This window comes from Neovison vison, chromosome 13 (genome assembly GCF_020171115.1).
Source record: "Neovison vison isolate M4711 chromosome 13, ASM_NN_V1, whole genome shotgun sequence".
NCBI lineage: Eukaryota > Metazoa > Chordata > Mammalia > Carnivora > Mustelidae > Neogale > Neogale vison.
In genome coordinates, this window is record NC_058103.1 from 35,813,925 (window position 1) to 35,837,306 (window position 23,382).

General features: G+C 48.6%; 1 protein-coding gene across 1 annotated transcript in view; it reads right to left on the reverse strand.

Annotated features, from left to right (window-relative positions):
• Positions 1-7,686: 7,686 nt before the first annotated feature.
• LOC122893952 (protein farnesyltransferase subunit beta) overlaps positions 7,687-23,382 on the reverse strand; it is a 67,238-nt gene continuing 51,542 nt past the window's right edge. The window contains exons 9-12 of the mRNA XM_044231287.1: positions 20,685-20,817; positions 14,972-15,083; positions 14,005-14,119; positions 7,687-9,126 (exon numbers count right to left, since the gene is read on the reverse strand). Coding sequence (XP_044087222.1) covers positions 8,995-9,126; positions 14,005-14,119; positions 14,972-15,083; positions 20,685-20,817 — 492 coding nt within the window. The 3' untranslated portion in view covers positions 7,687-8,994. The remainder of the gene's footprint in view (positions 9,127-14,004; positions 14,120-14,971; positions 15,084-20,684; positions 20,818-23,382) is intronic.

Consider the following 23,382-nt stretch of genomic DNA (forward strand, 5'->3'; position numbering starts at 1 on the left):
GGTTGGAGCCATGAACCATTACCATACTAGTTCCTTCACCCTGTGTTCCATCCTGGCTTTACTTTGGATTTCTGCACCGCTGGTGGCCTGTGCTGGGCCCTGCACAGGAATCCTGCAAGCCCGTCATGTGCCCGCTGGCTCTGTCCTGCTCAGGCCTGCTTCTCACAGTGCTTAAGCCCTTGTTCAGCCTTCCCTCCCCGGCGCCCCTTGAGCCGAGCTGCCTGGAGAGGTGAGGTGGGGACAGACTAGCCTGTTGTCTCCATGTGGTCTGATGACTAGACCCCAGGACCCGCACGCTCTAGCTCATGCTGGCTGACGTGTGTGTACCTTGTGCATGCGCACACACCCAGCGGGATGGGCGTGTCTAGAAGAGAGCCCAACAGGTGGCCCTGGACAGTTCACAACCAGCTGGGCAGGCTCCTTCCTGTGCCCTGCGCTGGGTGCCAGCTGCACCAGCAGGCCTGTTCTGTCTGCCAGGGCCCATTTAGGGTTGTTTTCCTCTGTGTCCATGGCAGAAGTGGGGCCCTTGTGTACCGATAGCCTTCTCCAAGCAAGACTGTCCAGCATAGTCTCTGTTAATTTTTCCCAGTACATTAATGGCCAGAGGGGGTGGCAGGGAAGAAAAATCAAGGATCCAATGTTAAGAAATCTGCGCCAGAACCTTCTACTCCAGTGCTGAACGTGATGAGGGTTTGAGTGTCCTGCCAAGGGAAACAGAAACTAACAGCTACCATAGCAGGCCAGCTGAGAAGGGTAAATACTCCATAAGCTGGCTCCTGCAAGGGCCCAGTGAGCCATGCAGAGTCTGGGTCAAGAAACAAGCCAATGGGTGTGCAGACGTGCCACCCACACCCTCAGTCACCCCCAGCTGGAGGAGGACAGCTGGCAGTGGGGCTCCCAGGCACATGCCTGAGAGCCTCATTGTTTCCTATCTCCCAGTGCCATCAACAGCTCACAGGTGGCAGGGCAGGTCTGGGGCTAAAGGACAGTGGCTGCTGGCTTGGGGCCAAAGGCCAGAGCAAGGCCAGCCAGCCAAGAGAAGGAATGTCACGTCCACAGCAAATACCTACCACAAGGCCAGTGGGAGACTTCAGGTAGAGGAACTCTGGTCCAAACAACTCGACTAGGTCTCCCACCCAGGAGAGGAATCCAAGACTGGCCACTCGGCACAGGGCCGCTGGGAACACTTCGGTGGGCATGTCTAGCTGGCAGCTCCTCCGAGGCCAGGGCCTGGTCTCACACTTGCTGCCTCCTCACCATCACAGTACCTGGCCTCCCACGGGTCATCCTCTGCGCACAGAGGTGGCATGCCAAGGGACCCCAACATCTGGCACACGTGCGTTCCTGTGCACTTGTTGGCCAGTTCCTGGGTTGCCTCTGGAGGAGTTCAGCCCCGGGGCTGTGAGCAGCAGGTGTCTTGAGCCCAGCACTATGGCAGGAGCTGGGGATACTCGGCAGCTGAGGAAGTGCGTGCCCTCCCTTCAGGAAGCTCAGAGGAGGTAGAGACTGGACTCGAACATGTGGCACAGGATACACGTCTACACTCCAGATGCTGAAGGAGTTGTGAAGCCAGGCCCTCCACGAGAGAGACTTGGTGTGCAGAGGGGTGAGGGACAGGGACAGGCCCTCACTTCCCAGGCTCTGGTGTACTTGCCTTCCTCCCTCCCCACAAGCACCACGTGGAGGCTTTGGGTGAAGGGAAGGTGGGCCAGAGCCTCCACTCTGCATGGACAGGATCCCTCTGCCCATTCCACCACAGTCACTAACTGCCTTGGTACCCAGGCTGTGGCAGCCACTGCTCCCAAGAGAGGGGACAGACATGATGGTGGAGCCCAGCAAAGCATCAGCCTTCCTAGGTGAGCCACATAGTTCTCCTGGGTACTCATTCCATCATCACCATTGTTATCACGCTTCAGGGGTGCGCCTTGCACGACCCCCACACTATCCTGCCAGGCACTGGTCAGCCTGCCTGGGGGCAGAGCCCCCTGCAGTCCCAGGGTCCCCTGGCCCTACCCTCGACAAGGCTGTGACATTTAGCCTACACTGACTTGGGAGCCGACAGCCTCGGCTCCTGTCACCACCTTTGTCCCATCCGCCCAGGCCATCACAGGTATAGCAGACAACAACATGAAGTCTCACATCCAAGCGCACTGGCATGCGGTATTTTTTATTCTGGAAAGAACCGAATGATATCAAAGATTGAGAGAGTGGTATACCGAACCCTAACATACCCATTATCCAGTGTTGACGATTATCAACATGCCACACTTCTTGAAAGAAAAGGGATGGCAAAATACATGATTATGATTTTTTTTATTAGTATTTTCTAAGTTAGGAAGTGTGGAGACATCACAAGGGACACAGGAACCTGCTGAGAGAGTTAATGGCCAAAGCCAGAACAATGTAAACAATAAAATAAACAACACAGTATGGAACATAACCCAGAGTATAAAATCAATACTCCTGAATCCATACTAATAGACACACATGATTGTATAAATAAATGAAGAAAAGACAAACCTCCCACAGAAAAATTCCAAATAATTTATGTAGATGCTCCACCTTCAAGGGTGTGGGGGAGAACTCCATTCCTGTGGCGTGGGCCAGGCACACAGACATCCTACTAAAGAGGACAGTCTGGAAAGGGGAAGACAGACTCTCACAGCGGGGTAACCGGACACACACTGTTCAGCCAGGTGCCCAAGGCTAAGAGCCGTGCGGACACACAGCCCCTTGAGGGGATGTGAAGACAGGGTGCCTGCCTCTGGGGCCTTCCTTCCAAAACCCACAGCCCCGGTGTATTGGTTTTCACAAAAATCCCAACTGAGGGACACTACGAAATACCTAACCTCCTCAGAACTGTCAAGGTCATACAAAACGATAGTCTGAGAAACTGTCACAACCAAGAGCAGACTAAGGAGGGACTTGACAACTAAATGTAACGAAGTATCATGGATGGGATCCTGGGACAGAAAAGGGGGATCAGGTAAAAACTCCGTTATTTAACTGAACTATGGCCTTTACTTAGTAGTAATGTATTGATACTGGTTCATTCGTGTGGAAATATTCCATACCAAGACCGTAACTGTAGGGAAACCTGTTTAAGGGGTCTATGGGAACTCTGTCTACTATCCTTGCAATTTGTCCCTCAATCCAAAACTATCCTAAAATAAGATTATCTTTTAAAATGTGTTCTTCTTGTTATTTTGCAGGAGTCGTGTTTATGCAGGAGGGGCAGAGGGCAGGGAAAGTTTTCCATGAAGCTGGGCTGGCGAGCAGCACTCTGTCCCCGCCTGCCTGGTTGTTCTTGGATGTACCCAAGAAGTGGGAGGGGAACATCGGCCACCTGGCCTCGTTCTCGGAGCCTCCTGCACCAGCTGGTAGAAAGCAGAGGCGAGGTTATTGCGGGGAAATGGAAGAGGATGTCCAGGAACCAGTTAGGCGGGCCGGGCCAGGCCAGGGAGGGCAGGCTGTCTTCGGGGCTGCGGTCTGCTCCCAGAAAGATTGACTCACCACGACCTTGCTTGGGAGTCACTCGGTGTCACACTGTGCACTTGGGGTGGCACCGCTGTGGTGCGGGGAGCATCGCTTTATACCAAGGACTTGGCAGAGTGGGAGGTGGCTTAGAAGGGTGAGGTGAGCCTGCCGCTGCTGTTGGCTGTCACTGTCCTTGTTCTGGTAAAAAATGGGGACAGGCATTTGTGGTCTCAGTCGTCCAGCCCTGGAGGTAACCCATGTGTGTTTAACTCTGGCCCCCATTCCCAAGACCACCCATTTCTCCTTCCTTTAAACACCTAGGGGGAGGGACACACATGGGCTTGGAGGCAGCGAATCTGGGGTCAAGTTCAGACTCCACTATTCATTGGTAACAAACACGGGTGATTCACTGAAGCTCTCTGCCCTGCTTCTACAGCTATAAAATGCAGATAATCCAGCTGCCTCACCCACCTCATGAGGCTGAGTCAAGGATCAAATGAGACAAGGCAGATCAGGAGGAACTCTCGTAGGGGTTATTCTTTGGATGGATGTAGCAAAGGTGGTCAGTGCCCTGCAGCAGGTAAGGACTTTGATGCCCCGGGGGCTGATATGGGATAGAGTTTCATATATTTTAGGATGCTTTTGGTTGCAAGGAATAGTAAATCCAACTCAGGTTGGCTCACGTAGCTGAAAAAGCCAGAGACTAGGCAAGCTGCAGGAGCGATGTGCTCAGGACTCTGGCCATGTTTCTCAGTAAGTCAGGGAGTCTGTGTGTACTGCTTCTAAGACTGGCTTCCTTCTAGGTAGAAAAATGGTTGTAGGAGTCCCAGACCACACATTCCCTCACAGGAGAAAGGTGCTTTTCCTCCATCATATACTGTCCAGGGCTTCTCCCTCTCTGGTCTGTTTCAGGCCATGTGCTTGGCCCCGCAGCCATCCGTGAGGCTGGGACAAACCATTTGACTGGCTTCGGCTTGGGTTATTGCCAGATGTGAACAAATTACTGAAGCAAAGAGGGACAGATTAAAACAACTGGCTTAGGCCAGTCAGGGCCTGGACCTGGAGGTAGGAAGGGAATCAGATCCACACAAGCCTACTGGCCGCACAGTTGGGGAGTGGAGGAATGGATGCCGACGATGTCCACCACAGGTTTCCGTCCCAGTAATCATCCGCTTTGTAGAGAGCAACGGTGATTTGTCTCCTTAGCATCCATGTCCCTCCATTTGGCTACAACCCTGATTTGCATTTGGGGCTTCATTCCTCCCCCATGCTTAGACTATGTGTTTCTGATGGAACCGCATTTCCCACTCATGGGGGGAAGCATGTGATCAAGACTTAGGTCAGTCAGTGCCCTCTAATCTCCTGGCCACGAGACCGCTTCTCGGAAAGGTACTTGGCTTGATCAAAGCCCATGAAATGCAGTGACACTTGCCAGGAAGGAAGACTGGGCCGGTGCCAGCCTCTCGTCTGCAGAACTTCACCCTAAGAGGAGACAAGGCCTGGAGCGATTGCTGCCGCCATTTTACACTCCTACGGAGAGAGCCTGAGTATAGAGCTGATACAGAAAGATGGAGAAAGGGGCAGAAATCTACTAAAGCCATACAGCCAGGCTAATTTCTGGACATCTCTGTGAATCAACACATTTCTTCTTCGCTTTAAGCCTTTTGTAAACATGTCTTAAATCATAAAATTCTCCTTCCTGTCCAAAGGCAGCAGAATCCCTGAACGGCACGTGTGGGTGTCTGGAATCTTTGGTACAAACTTTACCGAGCACAGCTGTCATCTGAGACTCGCATTACATGGAAAGATGTGGAAGAATGTTGAATGAACACGGATGGGATTTAGCCTAGATCAGGGGGAGGCAAAGTACAGCCCACCTGGCCAAATCTCGCCCACCGCCTGTTTTCATAAAGTCTGTGGCTGTTTTGTACTCCAAGGGCAGACTGAAGTTGAGTAGTTGTTTGCAAAGCTTAAAATATTTAGTATTTGGGGGTGCCTGGGTGGCTCAGTGGATTAAAGCCTCTGCCTTTGGCTCAGGTCCTGATCCTGGGGTCCTGGGATTAAGCCCCGCCTCAGGCTCTCTGCTCAGCAGGAAGCCTGCTTCCCTTCCTCTCTCTCTGCCTACCTGTGATCTCTGTCAAATAAATAAATAAAATCTTTAAAAATAAATAAAAGAAATAAAAATATTTAGTATTTGACACTTTACAGAGAAAATTTGCCACCCCCTGGTGTAGATGGTAGACTAGTAAAATATTAGCAAATACTTCCGCCTCAGCTGAAGGCCAGCATTCCCAAATGGATGCCACAGTGAGTCAACCGCCATGACAGACCTCTGGATCATTAACCTCAGGTCTGATTACCAGCATTACGAAAGCAAGTTTTCATCGAACTGAAGTTAGCCCAGACAGAGAATGAGAGCCATCCCACATCTTTGTTAATATTTGGTCTCTGCATCGTTCTGACCACACAGGCCCTAAGAAAGCCTCCAGACATAAAGAACATTCATTTCCCTGTCCCAGACCATGACCCTTCCCTTGGAGTTGGGATGCCCAAGCTACTGGAGAATTCCTGCAGATAGCCCAGTGGCCTCCTTCCACAAGGAGGTAGGATCAGTGGCAAGCTGGTGGGAAGACCAGCCAACCTCCTCGCTCTTCACAACAGAATGGCAGCACTGCGATCTGTGCATCTGACATCTGAAGCCAACGGATTCCACTTCTACCAACCATAGAGGGCACTGGGGGCTCTTCCTCCTATGAAGCTCCTGTCACAAGTCTGGCATAGAAAGTTAACATTAATGAAATAGCCAAGGTCACAGGAGAAGCCACCTTGCCAGGGGTTCCTAGCCTCCATCTCTGCTAAGTTCAATCACCAGGAAGCCGCGTGCTGAGATCTAAGGCTGGTTCTCAAGGGAAGGCCATCGTGGAGCTGTTGTTTAATATTATGGCATATGCTTTTGTGTGAAGTCTTCGTGAGAAGGAGCCTTCATCAAGGAGGACTGCCCTGCCCCCAACACAGTGGCCAGAATCTGGCGGGTGGTTTCTAACTCAGAAACGATGCCACGAAAAGAAGGCAGTGTAGGCATATGGTTGGCTGGTACTGTTTTTCCAAGGAAGTCTGCTTATCTAGGAGGCTCCCCTTCTGCTCACAGGAGAATCTAGCAGGCTGCCCGACTTACATGGGGCTCAAGGTGGGTCTGAAATGCATCCAAGGAGAAAGCTGGAGCCCATCTGGATATAGACATCTGTGGTAGCTTTGTATTTCTTTACTGATGGACCCCACGTTGAATGCAACATCAGTGCCTTCTACTTAAGGAGCCGCATGATACATTTGAGAATTTCTGTCCAGCACTCACTTGAATGCTGTCAAAGTCAGGAAATCCTCCAGACCCAACTGGAAGCAGGGAGTCTCGTGATTATGCCAGTGTAAAGCCCAGAGATAAGAGTGCCAGCAAACGACCCTCTCTTCTCTGGGAGGCACACTTCACCTACCCCTGGGCCAGCACACACCCTCCTGCCTGGGTGTCATAAAGCCAGCTCACACCCGAGCAATCCCTTCCGTCTCTTAACCACACCCATTACTGCAACCCAACCCCTAATACCGTGTGAGGCTCCAGGCATGCGACGGTTTGACCTTTCCTTAAGGTGATGGCCAGCATGCCTCTCCCCACACTGCTTTGTAGCCCAAGTTGTAACCAGGGCAATGACAGCACAGGGACAGGGATTATATTCCGAGAGGAGGACACCCTCTCCTCACCCCTGGAGGAAAGCCAGGTGACAGCAGGACTCTGGCCTGTTCGTGTTCCTGTGGCAGCCCCCTGGCCCTGGTCAGGATGACTACCCCTACCTGTGGCTGAGTGCTTGCCTTAGGACTCGGAGCACAGCAGCACAGCCCCTGCCCACAGTCAGAGGGAGGAGACAGACATAGACAGACCATGAGACGCGGTGTACAGAGTGCTGGGGAGCAAACCAAATTGCTCTGGGGAGATTGGGAAAGACAGAGATTCTCTCACTGTGCGTCAGGTCCACTGTGGCCTCGGCTGGAGGACGTGTCTGAAGGTGGAGCCCAAGCCAGACGCCTGTCTTCGCTCACACGCAGGGTCTGGAACCCTGCATACAGGAGATGGGCGATCTGTGAACAGCCTTCAGTAACTCCCAACACTGGACGTTCTGAGGGAATTTTCTTGGTACCAGTCACAAATGAGAGACATCATTGAAAAGGTCATTCTTTTATTATTTCAAGGAGGTAATACATATAGCCCAATCCGCCAAAGCAATAGGGAATTAGAGGCAGCAAAGGGCGGAGTTTTTGAGAGGAGCCTCATGCTGCATCTCTGAGCGCCTCCTGGCCCGCAGTCCACAGCTGCTTACGAAGTCCAGGTCAGTCTCGCGGAATTTGCTGGAACTGCAGCAGGGGACAGATGGCCCAGCTCGACACCCCACTGACTGAAAGCCTCAGAGGCCCGGACAGGATGAGCCCATGGGGCGGCCCCCCGCCCTGCCTCAGCCAGGGTTCCTTGGCTCCGGCCTCGGTAGCAGCCAGCCCACGGAGCACTTCATTTTATGTCTGGGGGCCCAGAGTGGGCAGGACGTGAATATATCCTGAGTCAAATTAAGGTGAAAGACTTAGTAGCATTAATACTTGGGATGAGAGACGACAACACCATCTCTGAGGAGGCCGGGCTGGGAGTCTGATGGGAGATGGAAACACGCAGAGGGGTCACTGAGAGGGATTTTCACATGATGGGGCGGGGGAGGGGTGCGCACTGGGGCTGCTTCCTTGGGTGCAGAACCGAGCTAGAGGTTCATTTCCACTCATAATTGGCTTCCTGGGTCGAAGTCACTGCCCAGGTGGCTGAAGCAAAGCGCCTGTGCACCCATCAGGGGCCCTGGGGAGAGTGTGGCTCGGTTCTCCAGGCAGAGGGGCAGGAAGTCACAACCCAAGGAGACCTTTCTCCCCCACCCCTGGCTCCCTTTCCCTGAAGCCTTGGGCATCTCATAGTGAAGTCCCACCATGATTTTTTTCTAGAGAATTCAGTCTGATGGGACCAAAGCTCCCCCTCCTCCTTGGCACAGAGCACTTACTTCCACCCACAGGATGGCACCTTCCTGGTGACTTAAAGGTGGCGTAAGGGGACGGTGGAGGGGGGCAGCAGTGACTCATAGATGCCGTTCGTTTCAGTACCACTGTCTGGGCTGGAGAGCTGGTGGCGAGGACTGCTTCTGCCCAGGGCGCATCGCTCCCCAACAACCCAGGCCAGGCCAGAGTCAGGTTCAGGTGCCACGCAGGCTGACAGATTTTTGGTTTGACAGAGGTGGAAAGACTTTTTAAAAAACCACGCCACTATGTTCTCCAAACCCAGAGCCATCAGTTTTGTTTTGTTTGACAGGAAAGGACAAAGGACCACAGCCCCATAGTGGCCAAGGCTTATGCAGCACAGAATGTGGTACGTATCGAAATGTATACACCTTGGTCTGACCGGGGAGGTGGGTGAGCAGAGAGCCATGGGAGCCTTGTCTTCTAGGCGGTGGCGGGCTGTGCTGGTGCCTCATCCTCTCGCTCTTCAAAGCCAGGGACTGGCTTCTGCAGAAAGTGCATGGTGGCCTGGATCACCTTATCCGGTCCAATATTGTACACAGGGTGAGTGGGCTGCTGCAAAGAGAAGGACAGAGGCCAGTTAGCAGCCCCAGTGGTCCCTGGGAATGGGCACAGCCTTGAAGCCGTTAAATTCAATGCACTTGTAAGCATTTATCAGAAGGAGGACTCATCAGAGACACCCAGGGAGATCCACCCACAAGGCCCGGATGTCCAACGACAAGGTATTAGTATAAACATTGAACACTACGTGGGACACAAAGGACTACTATGTAGTCATTTAAAAACATGCTTTCAAAATATGTAATGATGCGCAAAGGCTCATGGAGGAAAACGGTATGCACGTTTCGAAAATGTGCTCATAGATGTGATTTATAGGCAGAAGTCAGACACACACCCAAATAGGAATAGTGATGTGATTGTTTTAAATTTTCTTAATTGTACTTTTATATATATTCCAATTATTTTTTTTAAGATTTTATTTATTTATTTGACAGAGAGAGATCACAAGTAGGCAGAGAGGCAGGCAGAGAGAGAGCGGAGGAAGCAGGCTCCCCACCAAGGAGAGAGCCCGATGCGGGGCTCGATCCCAGGACGCTGGGATCATGACCTGAGCTGAAGGCAGAGGCTTTAACCCTCTGAGCCACCCAGGTGCCCCTATATTCCAATTATTAAAACAATCACCATGTATTTACATTTGTAATACTGAAAAAGGAACACGACCCTATGATGCAGTAAATGTATCAGGCCATATTTAAATTCTTTTATATTATTCCACTCCCTCACAGAAACCCAACAGAAACTTTGGGTCTAAGTCAGAGTACAGCTGGGGGCCAGTATTCAAGACTCTTCCATCTGGGGAGAATGAAGAAAGGAACAGAACTGCAGGAGAAGTTTAAAAGCTTTTTTTTTTTTTTTTTTAATGTTTTATTTGTTTATTTTAGAGAGCGAAAGTGAGTGAAGCAGGAAGGAAGAAGGAGAGGGAAAGAATCCCAAACAGACTGCACCTTGAGTCCAGAGCCCCTTGCAGGGCTTGATCTCATCACCTGAGATCATGACCTGAGCCAAAATCAAAAAGTTCGATGCTCAATGACTGAGCACCCAGGTGCCCTGAGGTTTTAAAACTTCTAAGAGAGAAGACTATGAGCGATTTTATGCCAAAACATATAAAAGTACAGATAAACTCAATAACTCTATAGAGCAATATAATTTTCAAAATCTACTCAAGAAGCTCTTTAAAACATATGAATAAATTAAATCAATAAAACAACTGCTTATTCTGCTATCATCATTCTTGCCCCAGGATACCAGGCCTAGATGGCTCTTCAAGCAAGTGTTAACAACCTACAAGAAACAGATCATCTCTAACCTGTACAAGTGTTCTCAAAGACTTAAAAAAAAAAAAAAAAAGAGATGGGGGGGTGACAGAGAGAGAAGATACCCATCTAATTTTATGAGGCTATGATAGTATCCTGAAATATAAACTGGAAAAAGCAATACAATAAAACAAAATTTTTAGATCAGTTTTTCTTTTGAGTATCATGTAAAAATCCTAAATAAAAATACTGGCCAAAAAAATACTAGCAAACTGAATCTAGCAATGTATTAAATACACAAACACACACACACACACACACACACTGTCCTGTGACCAAGAAGGGCTGATCCTGGGAATGTAAGGTTATCATCAGAACATTTATTAACAATAGCATATTGGATTAAAGGAGAAAATCAGGTGCAGAGAAAGCACTCAATAAAATTTAATATTAAATTATGATTGAAACAAAACAACAACCTAGCAAACCAGGAAGAGAAGGTAAGTAACATCCTTAACCAGATAGGAAGTATTTGTCAAAACCCTTAGGGGTGCCTGGGTGGCTCAGTCATTAAGGTCTGCCTTCGGCTCAGGTCATGATCCCAGGGTCCTGGGGTCCAACCCCACATCAAGCTGCCTGCTCAGCAGAGAGCCTCCCTTTCCCTCTGCCCATCCCTCTGCTTGTGCGTGCGCTCAATCTCTCTCTCTCTCAAATAAATAAAATCTAAAAAAACACAAAAAACAAAAAACACAGTAAGGAGCCTACATAATGGTGAAATTATAAACGCCTTCCCATTACAACCAGAAGCAAGATAGGAGCACCCCCTATGACTGTCTCCAGTCAGCACTCTATGGGGACCTTAGACAGTATCTCAAGGCAGGAAAAAGAAATAAAACTCTTAAGAATCAGAAAGAAAGGGGTGCCTGCGTGGCTCAGTTGGTTGAATGTCCAACTCTTGGTTTCAGCTCAAGTTGTGATTTCAGGGTCATGAGATGGAGCCCCGTGTCAGAGTCTACTTGAGAATTTTCTCTCTTCCTCTCCTTGTGCCTCTCCCCCTACTTGTACTTGCCTCCTACTTGCACTCTAATAAATATCTTAAAAAAAAAAAAGAACCAGAAAGAAAAAGGCAAAACTGTCCTCATTTTTAAATAACACCACATTCTAAGTAGAAAATCCAAGAGATTCTACAAGCTATTATAACTACTAAGTAAGTTTAGCAAGATGGCTAGATACAAGATTAAAATATAAATATCATTTCTGTACTTTAGTAACAACCAGTTACAAAATATAATGGAAGAAAAATCCAATCACAACAGACACAAAAGCTATAAATTTCCTAGGCATAAGTCTAACAAAAGATGTGCTAGTCTTTTATGGAGAAAATGATAAAACACCAGTGAAAGACGTGAAGATAATCTGAAAAACCGTGTTCACAAATGGAAAGCCTCAGAAGTCAGTTCTCTCCCACTAATCTTAAGTCCAATGCAAATTCCCATAAAAATTCCATTATAGTTTTTTGTGGGACTTGATAAGCTGATCCTAAAATCCACAGGAAAAAGCAAAAGCAAAGAATAGGAAGGCAATTTCGAGTAAAAAGAACAAAGTGGATGGGACTTGCCTACCTGCATTTAAGATCTGCTTAAGACAGTGCAGTAAGACAAAGAGACCAAAGGAACAGAACAGAGTCACCTCGGATACAGAAACTTGAGTACATGACATACGGGACACACATCAGTAGGTCAGTTGTAAACTTCAGTTAGTAGTGGGGCTGGTCAACTGTTCATCCACATGGGAAAAAGAGAAAATTATATCCAACAAACAAAAATCAACTCCAAGAAAATTAAAAATCTAGAGGGAAAAGCACAACTTTAGACTGTTTGGAAGAAAAGATAAGTATGACCTCAGAGTAGGGAAAGATTTCTTAAGTATCCCTCCCCTCCACACCCTCAAAAACCAAAAAGGCAATAAAACTGTTCACTATAAAATTAAAAATCTCCTTTTCAAGAGCAAGAAAAAAACCCACAAAAAGTGAAAAGACAAGTCACGAACTGGAAGAGTCTCTACATACACACCACCAACAGAGGATTACTATCAACACACAGAGAACTCCAACAAATGTATGAGAAAAGGGCAAACAATTAAAATCACAAATCAGCAAGAAAGCAAGCAGCCGACAGCCAAGTCACGGAAGATACAACACAAATGGTCAATGAGCATCGGTAAAGATGCTCAAGCTTACAAGTAATCATGGAAACGCAGAAATAAAACCGAGGTACCACTTCCCACGTATCAAACGGCAGAACGGAGAAGTCGGACAACAGTGTGACTCCCCTGAGTTCTGCGTGAGCTCCCCGAGGGGGGCGGGAGACACTGTCTAGTGAAGGTGAAGCGCGTGTTCTCTTCAACCCAGCGAATCTCCCCTAGAGAAACTAACACAAGAAAGTACACAGCAAGTCTGTCTGCAGCAGCACGAACTGAAACCATCTCGATGTTAACCAACAGAAGGAAAATTGCAGTCCGTTTGCACCCAGGAATACCGTAGAGTTGTTACCATGGATACACCAGAGCAGCACGTGAACGCAGATAAACGTCCGAGCAGAGGGTCGGCAAGAGAAGCAGCGCACGGGACACGGGCGGCAGACCGTGCTCTAAAAAGCATGAAAGCACACCCTCTCTGTGTTGTTGACGGAGACGGCACAATGACACCGGCAGGAAGACAAGTGTCAAACTGAGGACAAGGTGATGCTGGGGAGGTGGGTAGCGAGACAAAGGGAAAAGGGCTGCGTGGGAGGCAAATATGGAAAAAACTGTTAAGACTTGAAAAAGCTGAGTGGTGGTTACTCCAATTTGCTCTGCTTATCAGTGAGGTTGAGCGACTTTCCATCCATCTCCTGGTCATCTGTGTTCCTTCTATGGGAGCTATTTTGTGACCGTCTGCATGGACCCCATTGTCAGCTGTGGACATGTAAGCTGGAGTCACATCCCAGGCTCAGGTCTGGGCTCCTTGTGGCTGGGCTGCTCTAGGGCTGGAGGTGGGCTGAACATCTGACCCTCGTGGGGCTGACACTTTTGGGGGGCAGCAGACAAAAACGACTTAAACACACACATTACAAATTGTGCTGGGTGCTGGGGAGGGCACAAACAGGGTACCGTGGAGGTGCATTTCAGGGAGACTTCGTTTAGAGGTAGTCTGGAAGCTTCTCGAGAGAGCAGCTATGCCAGCTGAGGGCTCCAGAAGACAGCAGGCCACGCGCCAGTGCTGCGTGGCTGCAGATTCCAGAGACTTACTGCCTCTGAGCAGCTCCCTTTGAGGAACTAATGGTTAAGAGGTTTGGGTCCTGAGGCAGGGGGTAAAGGCACAGATCCTCTGTGGCAGACTGGATCCTACCCCCCGACCTGGAAGCCTGAGTTTGCCTTTTGGTAGTTTCCTCCTCAGTCACAAGCTCCTCCGGGAAGGTGTGAATCCAGGAGGGTCTGGGGGGACAGTGTGCTCGCAGGCCCGCGCACAGGATATGCACAGAGGGTTCTGCACGGCAAGAGTGGCTGCTCTGCTCTCTTGGTAAGCCCCGTCCTGGGGACCCTGTGGAGAAGAGGTATCACATCCGCCATCCTGCCTTACCAGGGCATTTTCCGGCACTCCCAGGACCACGTCGTGCAACATGGCTCCACTGCCGAAGTGCTGGGCTATGGACAGGCCACTCAGGCAGTAGCAGGTGTGGTAGAAGTCCCGAGACCTGCAAGGACAAGGTGAGGACAAGCCCTCTGAGCAGGGGCTCCTCTGCTCCCCACAGATCCCCGCAGGCACAGCCTCTCACGAGAGCTCCAGACCCAGGACGCACCCCCACGTCCCACTGCCACCCGGCGGCCTTTCTCAAAGCCCCGCCCTTCCACCCTGGCCCACAGCAGCAACTGTCCCTGTAGGCTTGGCCCCTCCAGAGTCCCTCCTCTTTTTCTTCCCTCTGGTCTTCTGGAAAGGGCTCTCCAGGGTGGCACTGGTGCTAAGTTAATATACTTCTCCAAAAGACTACAAAAATGCCTGGAAATGGGCCACGTTCTTCCTGATCAACTGCTCGAGACCAGCCTGGCGCTGGGCCTTCCCCAGCATGTCAGCAGGGGCAGGGTGTATCCAAGCCCAGTAGCCACGGGGACAGGATTTATCTGATTTCCCTTTGCTTTGACTGTGGTGCCTAAAGATATCCAGTGTATGTGGCAATAGTTGTGGTGATTATAATTTCTGTTGACGACACTCAGGGGTTTTAAAATCCTGTATCCTTTTCTATTTAGATCAGTTTAGCTTAAAAAAAAAAAAGTGGGGGAGGAAAGAAAAGCTACGCACTAGCAATCTGTATAACTTACCGGGGTGGGGTGCACGTAAGCATGGGGAAAGGACGGGCACTGAGGATGCCAGGATGGCACTGGAAGGGGGTGCCCCCACCACGACTAAGCAGCTGGATGCAAAGGGACTCCCCACACCCCACCCCTGGATACCGGACTCTTAAAGGTCAGCAGATGCTGCCCTCTGCAGAGCCCTGGGCACACCCACCCTCCCTTCCCCATGGCCCCCTCCCCTGAGAGAGGGCACTCACTTGCCAGGTTTATCCAGAAGCCCCCCCGCGGGGCACTGGCAGCACATGAGGATGTATTCCTGCAGGGCCTGCTGATGGAACATCCAGTGGCTCATGCTGAGGGCAGGGTCGCCTGCAGAAAGGCAGAGGATCAGCACGAGCCCAGGCCTGGGACACCGCCAGCGTCAAGGACAGTCTTTGTACTTTACTACCCACTGGGGACAGTCAAGTTTTCCCTCTGTTCTTCCTGGATAAATTCTGAAAATTACATTCTCAGGACACTCAACACTTTCACCCAAGTCCCGTGATATGTCTCTTCTCCTGACCTTTGACTCCAGTCAGAGCAGCAGCACAGAGTGGATGCCGGTCTGAGACCACATCTGTGAAGGTGTGAGCCAACTGCTTCCGCCTTCCAGATCAACACTGATACTGCCCCCTGACTCAGTCCACAAGTCCCTACTCTTCTTCTTTTTTCAAGATTTTCTTTATTTGGGGGGGAGGAGGGTCAGAGGGAGGAGAGAAAGTCCCAAGCAAACTCTGTGCTGAGTGTGGAGGCCAACACAGGGCTTGATCCCACAACCCTGAGATCACGACCTGAGCCAAAACCAAGAGTTGGGACACTTAACCAACTGCACCAGCCAGGCGCCCTAAACTACTCTGGGCTTCTTAAGATACTTCCTCTAGCACATCTCCGACTCTAACTGGCTAAAAGAACTCTCAACAGGGGTGATGTCTGTCTGTTCCTTCTCTTTTCAAAGCCTGAACTTCATCTATCTCCAAAGGGCGTCCTCCAACTTTTCTCTTGGCTCAAAAACTTTTCCTAAGCAGCATTACTAGTAAGTGCCAGGATTCTTGCGTCATCTAATATGGTAGCAGAAGCAGAAACTGGCAATTCTGGTAATAATACTAACCTAGGAACAAGCAACCAGGCTTCTACACTCTGAAGCTCAATCTATACGGTCAGAGAATTCTGTGCACCGTACAATTATCAGGTGGGGAGGAGAGACAGACTGCCAACAGATGGAAGTTTCCAGAAGCACTTACATGGGAACTGGTTTTTAAAAACTACACACATGCATTCAGTCCTTGGTTAATTTTATACTTTGATCCCTGGGCTACTATAAAGATAGCAATCAGTCTATAAATAGCAATTAAAAGCTAATTTTTCTTTTTCAGTCTTTTTTTGCTTCTATGCATTTTTCTGTGTAGTTACTATAATTTTGTATTTTGTGTTTTCCATTTAACACTAGAGGCATACATTTTTCTACGCTATAATCATACTGTTGATTTTTCCTTTGTGATTTCTTCCTTAAAGAAGCATATTTAATAGCTACAGGGACTTGGGGGAGGTGATGAAAATTCTAAAACTGATTATGGTCATGGTTGCACAACTCTTGTGATGCCACTAAAAGCCACTGAATTGTAGGGCGCCTGGGTGGCTCAGTGGGTTAAGCCACTGCCTTCGGCTCAGGTCATGATCTCGGGGTCCTGGGATCGAGTCCCGCATCGGGCTCTCTGCTCAGCAGGGAGCCTGCTTCCCTCTCTCTCTCTGCCTACTTGTGATTTCTCTCTGTCAAATAAATAAACAAAATCTTTAAAAAAAAAAAAAAAAAGCCACTGAATTGTATATTTTAAATAAGTGAATTATATGGTTATGTGAATTATATCTCAAGAAAGCTCTTATTTTTTTAAAAAGCAAATGCATTAAAGTTCAGAATAACTGCACTAAGCATATGTACAAAATACACCTTTATTCTACATCCTATAAGAAGTAAAAGACCATTATATTAAGGTAAGTGCTAAGCTATCACTAAAATCGGAATCTGAAAAGAAACTGTTATGTTTACTATTAGACAGATTACAGAGTAGGTCCATCACATGCTGTATTATGAAGTCTGCAAGCTCAAAGTTCACAAGCCCGACAAGGAGCTTCCCGGAATCCTGGAGTTTGCACACAAAATCACAGACGAAGGTGGTCATGACGACAGGGTGCTGACGGGCGTGGAACCAGCCTTCTCAATCCTCCATACCTCTCCCTCACAGTATGAATCCCCATCACCATGTCATTTTGCATCTCAAAGAGTCCTTTCCAAAAGTGTTCCCAAACGGAAACTGACAGGCACAGTGACATGTAGCTCAACTTCGCAGGTGGACAGAAACAGGCGTGCAGTCTACGGCCATACCACCCTGAACGCGCCCGATCTCGTCTGATCTCGGAAGCTAAGCAGGGTCGGGCCTGGTTCGTACTCGGATGGGAGAAACAGGCCTGCGGTATGCCTCTGAGAACATTCAAGCCACCGGTAACTGCTCACGGGCCTGCCGCTTTCCTACGGCTCCATAGAAACCAAAGAACTCCAATTTGGTCAGCACTTTATATTTTAAAAATCTTAATAATTTGTTCTTCTAGTCAACCACTGTGTTCTACACCCATACAGCAGCGCCCTGCGTGGAGCCAGGGAGGTGGGACAGGGTATGTGCATTGCCGGGAATCGGCCCCTTGTTACCGCTTTAATTAGCAAGAGGATCGTCACCTTAAAAGTGTACTGGGTTGTTTGCGGAGATAAAAGTAGGAATGAACATGTCAGGGAAAAAGCAGCTATGGTACAGAAGAAAAACAATTTCAGTACATGAGTCTCCCTCCCTTCAACTCCCATCCATCTCCTAAAGGTGCCCATTGTTAAAGGGGTTTTGCTCGCCTCCAGGAAAAGCTGTGGTGCTGTCAGCCCATGTGCACACAGACCAAACCTCTTACACTTCATGTTGGGTTCTGGAGAGTTTTCCATAGGAGCCCATCGCATGTAACCATGGTATGGAGAAATCGTAATACATTTAACTATTAACCTTTTCTTTAAAAAAAAAAAAAAAAAAGATTTATTTGTTGGAGAAAGAGAGAGAGCAAGTGGCGAGGAGCAGCAGAGGGAGAGGGAGAAGCAGACTCCCTGCCGAGCAAGGAGCCCAGTATGGGCCTCCATCCCGGGACCCAACATCATGACCTGAGCCAAAGGCATACGCTTAACTGCTTAGCCCCTATTAACCTTTTCATGAGCAGTTGGGCTGCTCGTCATTCCTTTGCTAATATCTCTGCAGGTAAATTCCTGACCATGCACTAGCCCGGTTTAAGTAATTTAAACAAGTCTCCAAACGACCCTCCAAAAACCGATACAGCTATTTACACCCACACTGACAGTGCAAAACTGCCCGTTTTCCCACACTCTCCCCAACACTGGCACCATGTTTTCTCCTCTCTGGCAATCTGACAGTAAAAGCGACCAGTGTCTCACTGATTTGATTTGCACATCTTTCACTATATCTTTTTGTTCCATTTATACACCTGTGGCAGCTACACCGTGGTAGGCGGCGATCCGGTATCACAGAACAAGTCACTTAGCCTTACTGTTCTTTGGTTCCTCCTCTGTAAAATGGGGATGACAAGACTACCTATTTCATGACATTGTTCTGAGGCCCAAACGAGAAAATCTGTGCGAAAGACTGTTGAGTCCCAGGCTGAGCAAGTCTTGGTTACCCGCCAGGAGGGGGGGGAACAGTAGCAAAAGCAACAACCCCAGGAGCTCCTTCCCTGCTTGTTCTGAATCTCCCTGTTCAAATCCTCTGCCTGGGTTTCAGGGAGGGTCAGCTATTTCTTAGTGATTTGTAATAGTCTCTCAAAGAAATTAGCCCTTTCTCGTTTGTCGTAAATAATTTTTCCCACCTTGTTTCTTGTTTTGCTTATAGAATTTCTATTCTTTGGTAAAATAACTTTTCTTTATGCAAGAAATACAAATTAATTGCAGAAAATCAGAAGATACAAATAAGAAAAGGAAACAAGTATCACTTGTCATTTCACAACCCAGATACCTTCTAGTAATTTTTAGAGTCAAGTCTTCACTAAAAATGGAATTACAGGGGCACCTGGCTGGCTCAGTCAGTTAAGCATCCAACTCTTGATTTCAGCTCAGGTCATGATCTCAGGGTCGTGAGCTCGAGTGCCACATCAGGCTCCTTACTGAGTACGGAGCTTGCTTCAGATTCTCTCTTTCCCCCTTCCCTACCCCTCATTTGCACTCTTTCTCTCTCTCAAAAAAAAAAAAAAATGGAATTATATATACGCTGCTTTGAAATCTTTGCTCATAGTATGTTATGAATATCTTTCTACCCATTGTCTCCTTTCGACTCCCAATGTCAGTATTATGTCTCCTCGAGACACTTCCTTCTTCCTTTGTCACTGTTGCTGAGACATGGGTGAGCTTCAAGCCCAACTCAGGTCTCCTCTCTCAGGCCGTGAAAAAGCTGCAAGGCCCAAGAGTCACAGGCAACCTCTTCCACAGGCAAAGCTCTGAGTGTGATCAGGCCTCCAGAGCAGGTGCTACAATAAACAAAATGTCAGCAGGACCCCACCCCCACCCCCCCGCCACCCATACTGGCAGGTGGCGCTCCTGTAGCTGCTCTCCCGGATGCTCCTGCAACGCATCACAGCCAGGGGCAGGTCGGTGAAAGGCTGCCCATTATACCAGGGGGTTCACCTCACCAGTTCCAGATAAAGAAATCATTAAAACCCCAGGCGACTTTTGCTTTGAGAACATTGGACTCTCAGGGATTTCTTGGTTTCTCTATTCCAGCGGTCAAGCCAGAGACAGTGCAGGCTCAAGTTGGGAGAACAATAATTCTTAATGCCCCGAGATCAGAAGCCCAGGGGCCCAGGCAAGGAATCTCAGGACAGAGTACAACTGGAATGGGGAGAATGGGCAGAGGTGGTGCTTTCTTCAAGTCTGTATCCAAAGTGGCCACAACTCAAATGAAATGAAGAAAATAAAGAAAAGGGACTCAGAAACATGAGCCAGAGAAGATAAAAAGGCACATGAGGATGGCAAGGCAGTAGCAAAGAATCTCATCTTCCACATTTGAGCAACTAATTACCCAACTACTAAGTCCAAAGAAAACCTTCCCTCTGGGCCAAGGGATCTCACTCCAAGAATAGATCAGGACCCAGCCGGGCAGCCATGACTTCCCCTCTCCCTGGTTTCCCCAGAAACACCCTGCTCTCACATAAAATTAATAAGAAAGCTGATCTGGGAGTCTGCAGGCAACCTGAGATTTCAAGACATAATAAAGGAAGGCTCCCAGAAGTTTCGCTAGCTCTCTGAGTGCTTTGGTTTGGCAGTCCCATTTGAGATGCCACAGAAACGAACACAGGTCTCTCCACTCCAGGTGGAGGAGGAGCGGGACAAACTTGCATTTAGGACACTTCAATGAATTTAAGATATTTCTAATGGTGGCATTTCTAATGGCGGCCTCAACAAAGCTGGTCAGACACAGGATCTTTTCTGCAGACTGTTTCTCTGCCCCTTTCTGCAAGTGCCTGTTTGGTTACTGTTGTGACCGCAACGTGCACAGCATGGGTTTTCAGTTCCAGTCTGACTGATGCAGAACTCTGCCCTGGAAACTGTGGCTTCACACCCAGCAGAGGTGGCAGTCATCCTGGGGCCCAGGACATGCACCTAACTCCTGGCCATAGCCAATCTAAAGCAGCCATTGTAATGCAGCTGAACCCTGGAATCGGGTCCTGCTCTGTGCAAAGGCAGGAGGTTCCAAGCCGGGCATCTGTACTCCAGGATAGACAGAGCTCATTTCTGCCCCCTAAAAAAGCATGCTGGCCTCCTGACTTGATGAGCAGCCACAGGACATCGCTGGGCCCCCGCCAGCAGCCCGCCCCCCACCAGCAGCCCCCTGGGCTCACCTTGAGCGTGCAGTGCGCGGTGCAGCAGGGGCAGAAGCCCCGCCTGCCAGAAGGAGTAGCAGCCGTCCACCAGCTTGTTGCAGCGGCCCTGAAATCCACCTTCGAAGCGCATCTGCCGGCTGGTCACCCATTGCTGAGGAGGACACAGACAAGGGAAAGGCAGTTACAGGCGAAGGTCCCATCTCTTGGCTTCTTGGCATTGGCAGTCCAGTGCGCTGGCTGTTACCTCCTCCCCTCACTGCCGCAGATGCAGAGCAGAGCACTTGAGCTGGACCCCTTCGGGGCAACCAACACTAATCTCGGCTCAGAGCCTAACAGACAATGGACAGTCACCTCTTCCTGGGTTTCAGACGGGTTCTGGGGCTGACAAGATGAAGAGGCCAAGTTGGCCCGTAAGGACACCTGCAAATGTCTCCCCAGAAACAAGGCTTAACTAGGAAACCTCAGGCCAAGACTACCAGGGGCTCGTTTCTAACCACTTTTCCTGCTGGTAAGTTTATTAAAAGCAGATCAATGGAATTTTGTGCTATGTCTCATCAGATGATTTTAAACTGTCCCTGACTCTGACTTGGCACCTAAAGAAATCCATCCAAAGGTTCTTAGCAAAACACTTGCAGGACTGGAAGCAGAAGCCATTATCCCAACCACCAATGATGGGTCTGTCCAGTCTAGCCTCTCTGCTTCTCTAGGGAACCTGGCTGCCTAACAGAAGAAAATCTTTCACGCTGACCCTATAAAATGGCTCCTGATGTCACTTGGCAATCACCCATGATGCTGCCCTTCCCCACTTATCTCCAAGTTTCCTAAACAGGCGCTGCTACAAAGATCAAGATAACCATGGGTTTGGCCTCCAGGAATGAGCAGAACCAACTGGCTGGGCAGATAATGACATCTTCATTTCCCTCCCAGGACACCCACCAGCCACGGACTTTCAGAACTGAACCGTGTGGCATAAGGCATCTCCTCGTCCCTAGGTTCTTGCTAGACTGACTTCCCCAAAGGAGCCACCAAGGACCCCTTTCGGAATGGGGGTGTCCAACCTGTGTTTCAGTTAGCAGTTGTGGAGTTATTTTTAGATTACATCCCTGTTCAAGGCAACACTCACCCATAACAGTCAAGTCCCAAGTTTTCAGAAGAAAGAGCTAAAAACTAGACTGCAGGTACAGACTCTAATACGTCCCCACTGAGTCTTCAGTGAGCCCATTAGGGATGACGCTATTTAATGAAAGTAGGTGAAGCATCACTTAAGGAAAGAGAAAACAGATACTACAATGGGAAGCCCATTCTTCATTTTTACTCACCCTACAGACTAAGGGTTGATCTTTTTCCCCCCCAGACTAATGGTTTTTACGTCAGACTAAATAATTTTTCCCAATGCCTAAGCCCATGGGTTTATTCTGTTTCTCTTGGCTATATGAATTCATAAAATCCTTCAGGCATGGGTCCTAGTTCTCCCAAAGCAAATGGAAGGGAGAGAGTGGTTTGAGTAAGAAGGACACTGGCATTTGTTGAGCACCTACTATATGCCAGGCCGGTTTATGGATTTTTCTCTCTTTTAACTTTCAGAGTTCAGAGTGCTAACCTCACCTTTACGCTTCAAAAAAAAAAAAAAAAAAAACCATTATCTCTACCTTATAGAGGAGGAAGAAACTGAAGCTAAAACAGATAAATTTCCTAAGGTCACATAGTTAGGAAGTGGTAGAGACAGGGCTCAAATCTAGAATATTGCCACTGTAACTGAGGCTTCTGCTAATTATATTCCATATTTCTGCCTGGGAAACGGGACTTCCATAGTTCATGCCTTACTGGTGATCAGATTTTTAAATGTCTAACAAACTCAAGGTCTAATGGAAAAAGTTGGCCATTTCAGCATAAACCTTCAAGGAGAGTATACTACAGGAGGCTTCCTAAGGATGAGGACAAAATACTGCTGGTCGTGTACAGAGTACAACGGGAACTTCCTTACAAGCTCATGAAGGGTCTCACGACAGTTCCCACAATGAGAGGCTGACATTTGAACTTGGGAAGAGGAGATGAACGTCAGTTGCAGCTGGTCTGCTCTGAGGTCATGGTCGGGAATAAATGCTTCCCAGAAGATGGTGGCACTGGGTGTGTGTATATTTGTACTCTACGCTTCTGGTGATAATGTCAGTAAAATCTGGTGACTCCCTGAAGCTAACTGCTTTCTGAATTCACTCTTAATATCTGTCAGGAACTCAGAGTCCAGACATACATGTTTGGGCTACCTGCTCACGTAGTTACTACTTGGGGTGAGTGCTGTCTATTATGCAAGGCTGATGAATCACAGACTGTACCCCTGAAACAAATAATACATTATATGTTGCTAATAATAATAATAATGAAAATAAATAAATGTAGTTACTAAATGTTCATATACTGTGGTCGGTAACAAAAGCTTGGCCTCAAAAGGCCTGAGAGCCCTTCTCATGATGTTTTCTCTTAGGAAATTCTTCCTAAGACACGTGATATCATCTAAATTTAAGAAACTGAAGCTACAGCCTCGGGAGTATGAGGAAGGTACTCTGGCTCATGCCAGATGTGTGACAGGCTCACAAAGGCTCTGGAGTTGGCCTAACACACCTCAGAGCAGGAAGATGGAAAGGCAGGAAAAAAGGAGCCAAGACCAAGGAGACGTTCACCCCTCCCACTTTCTTGGAACAGTGCTGAGCCCCCAACA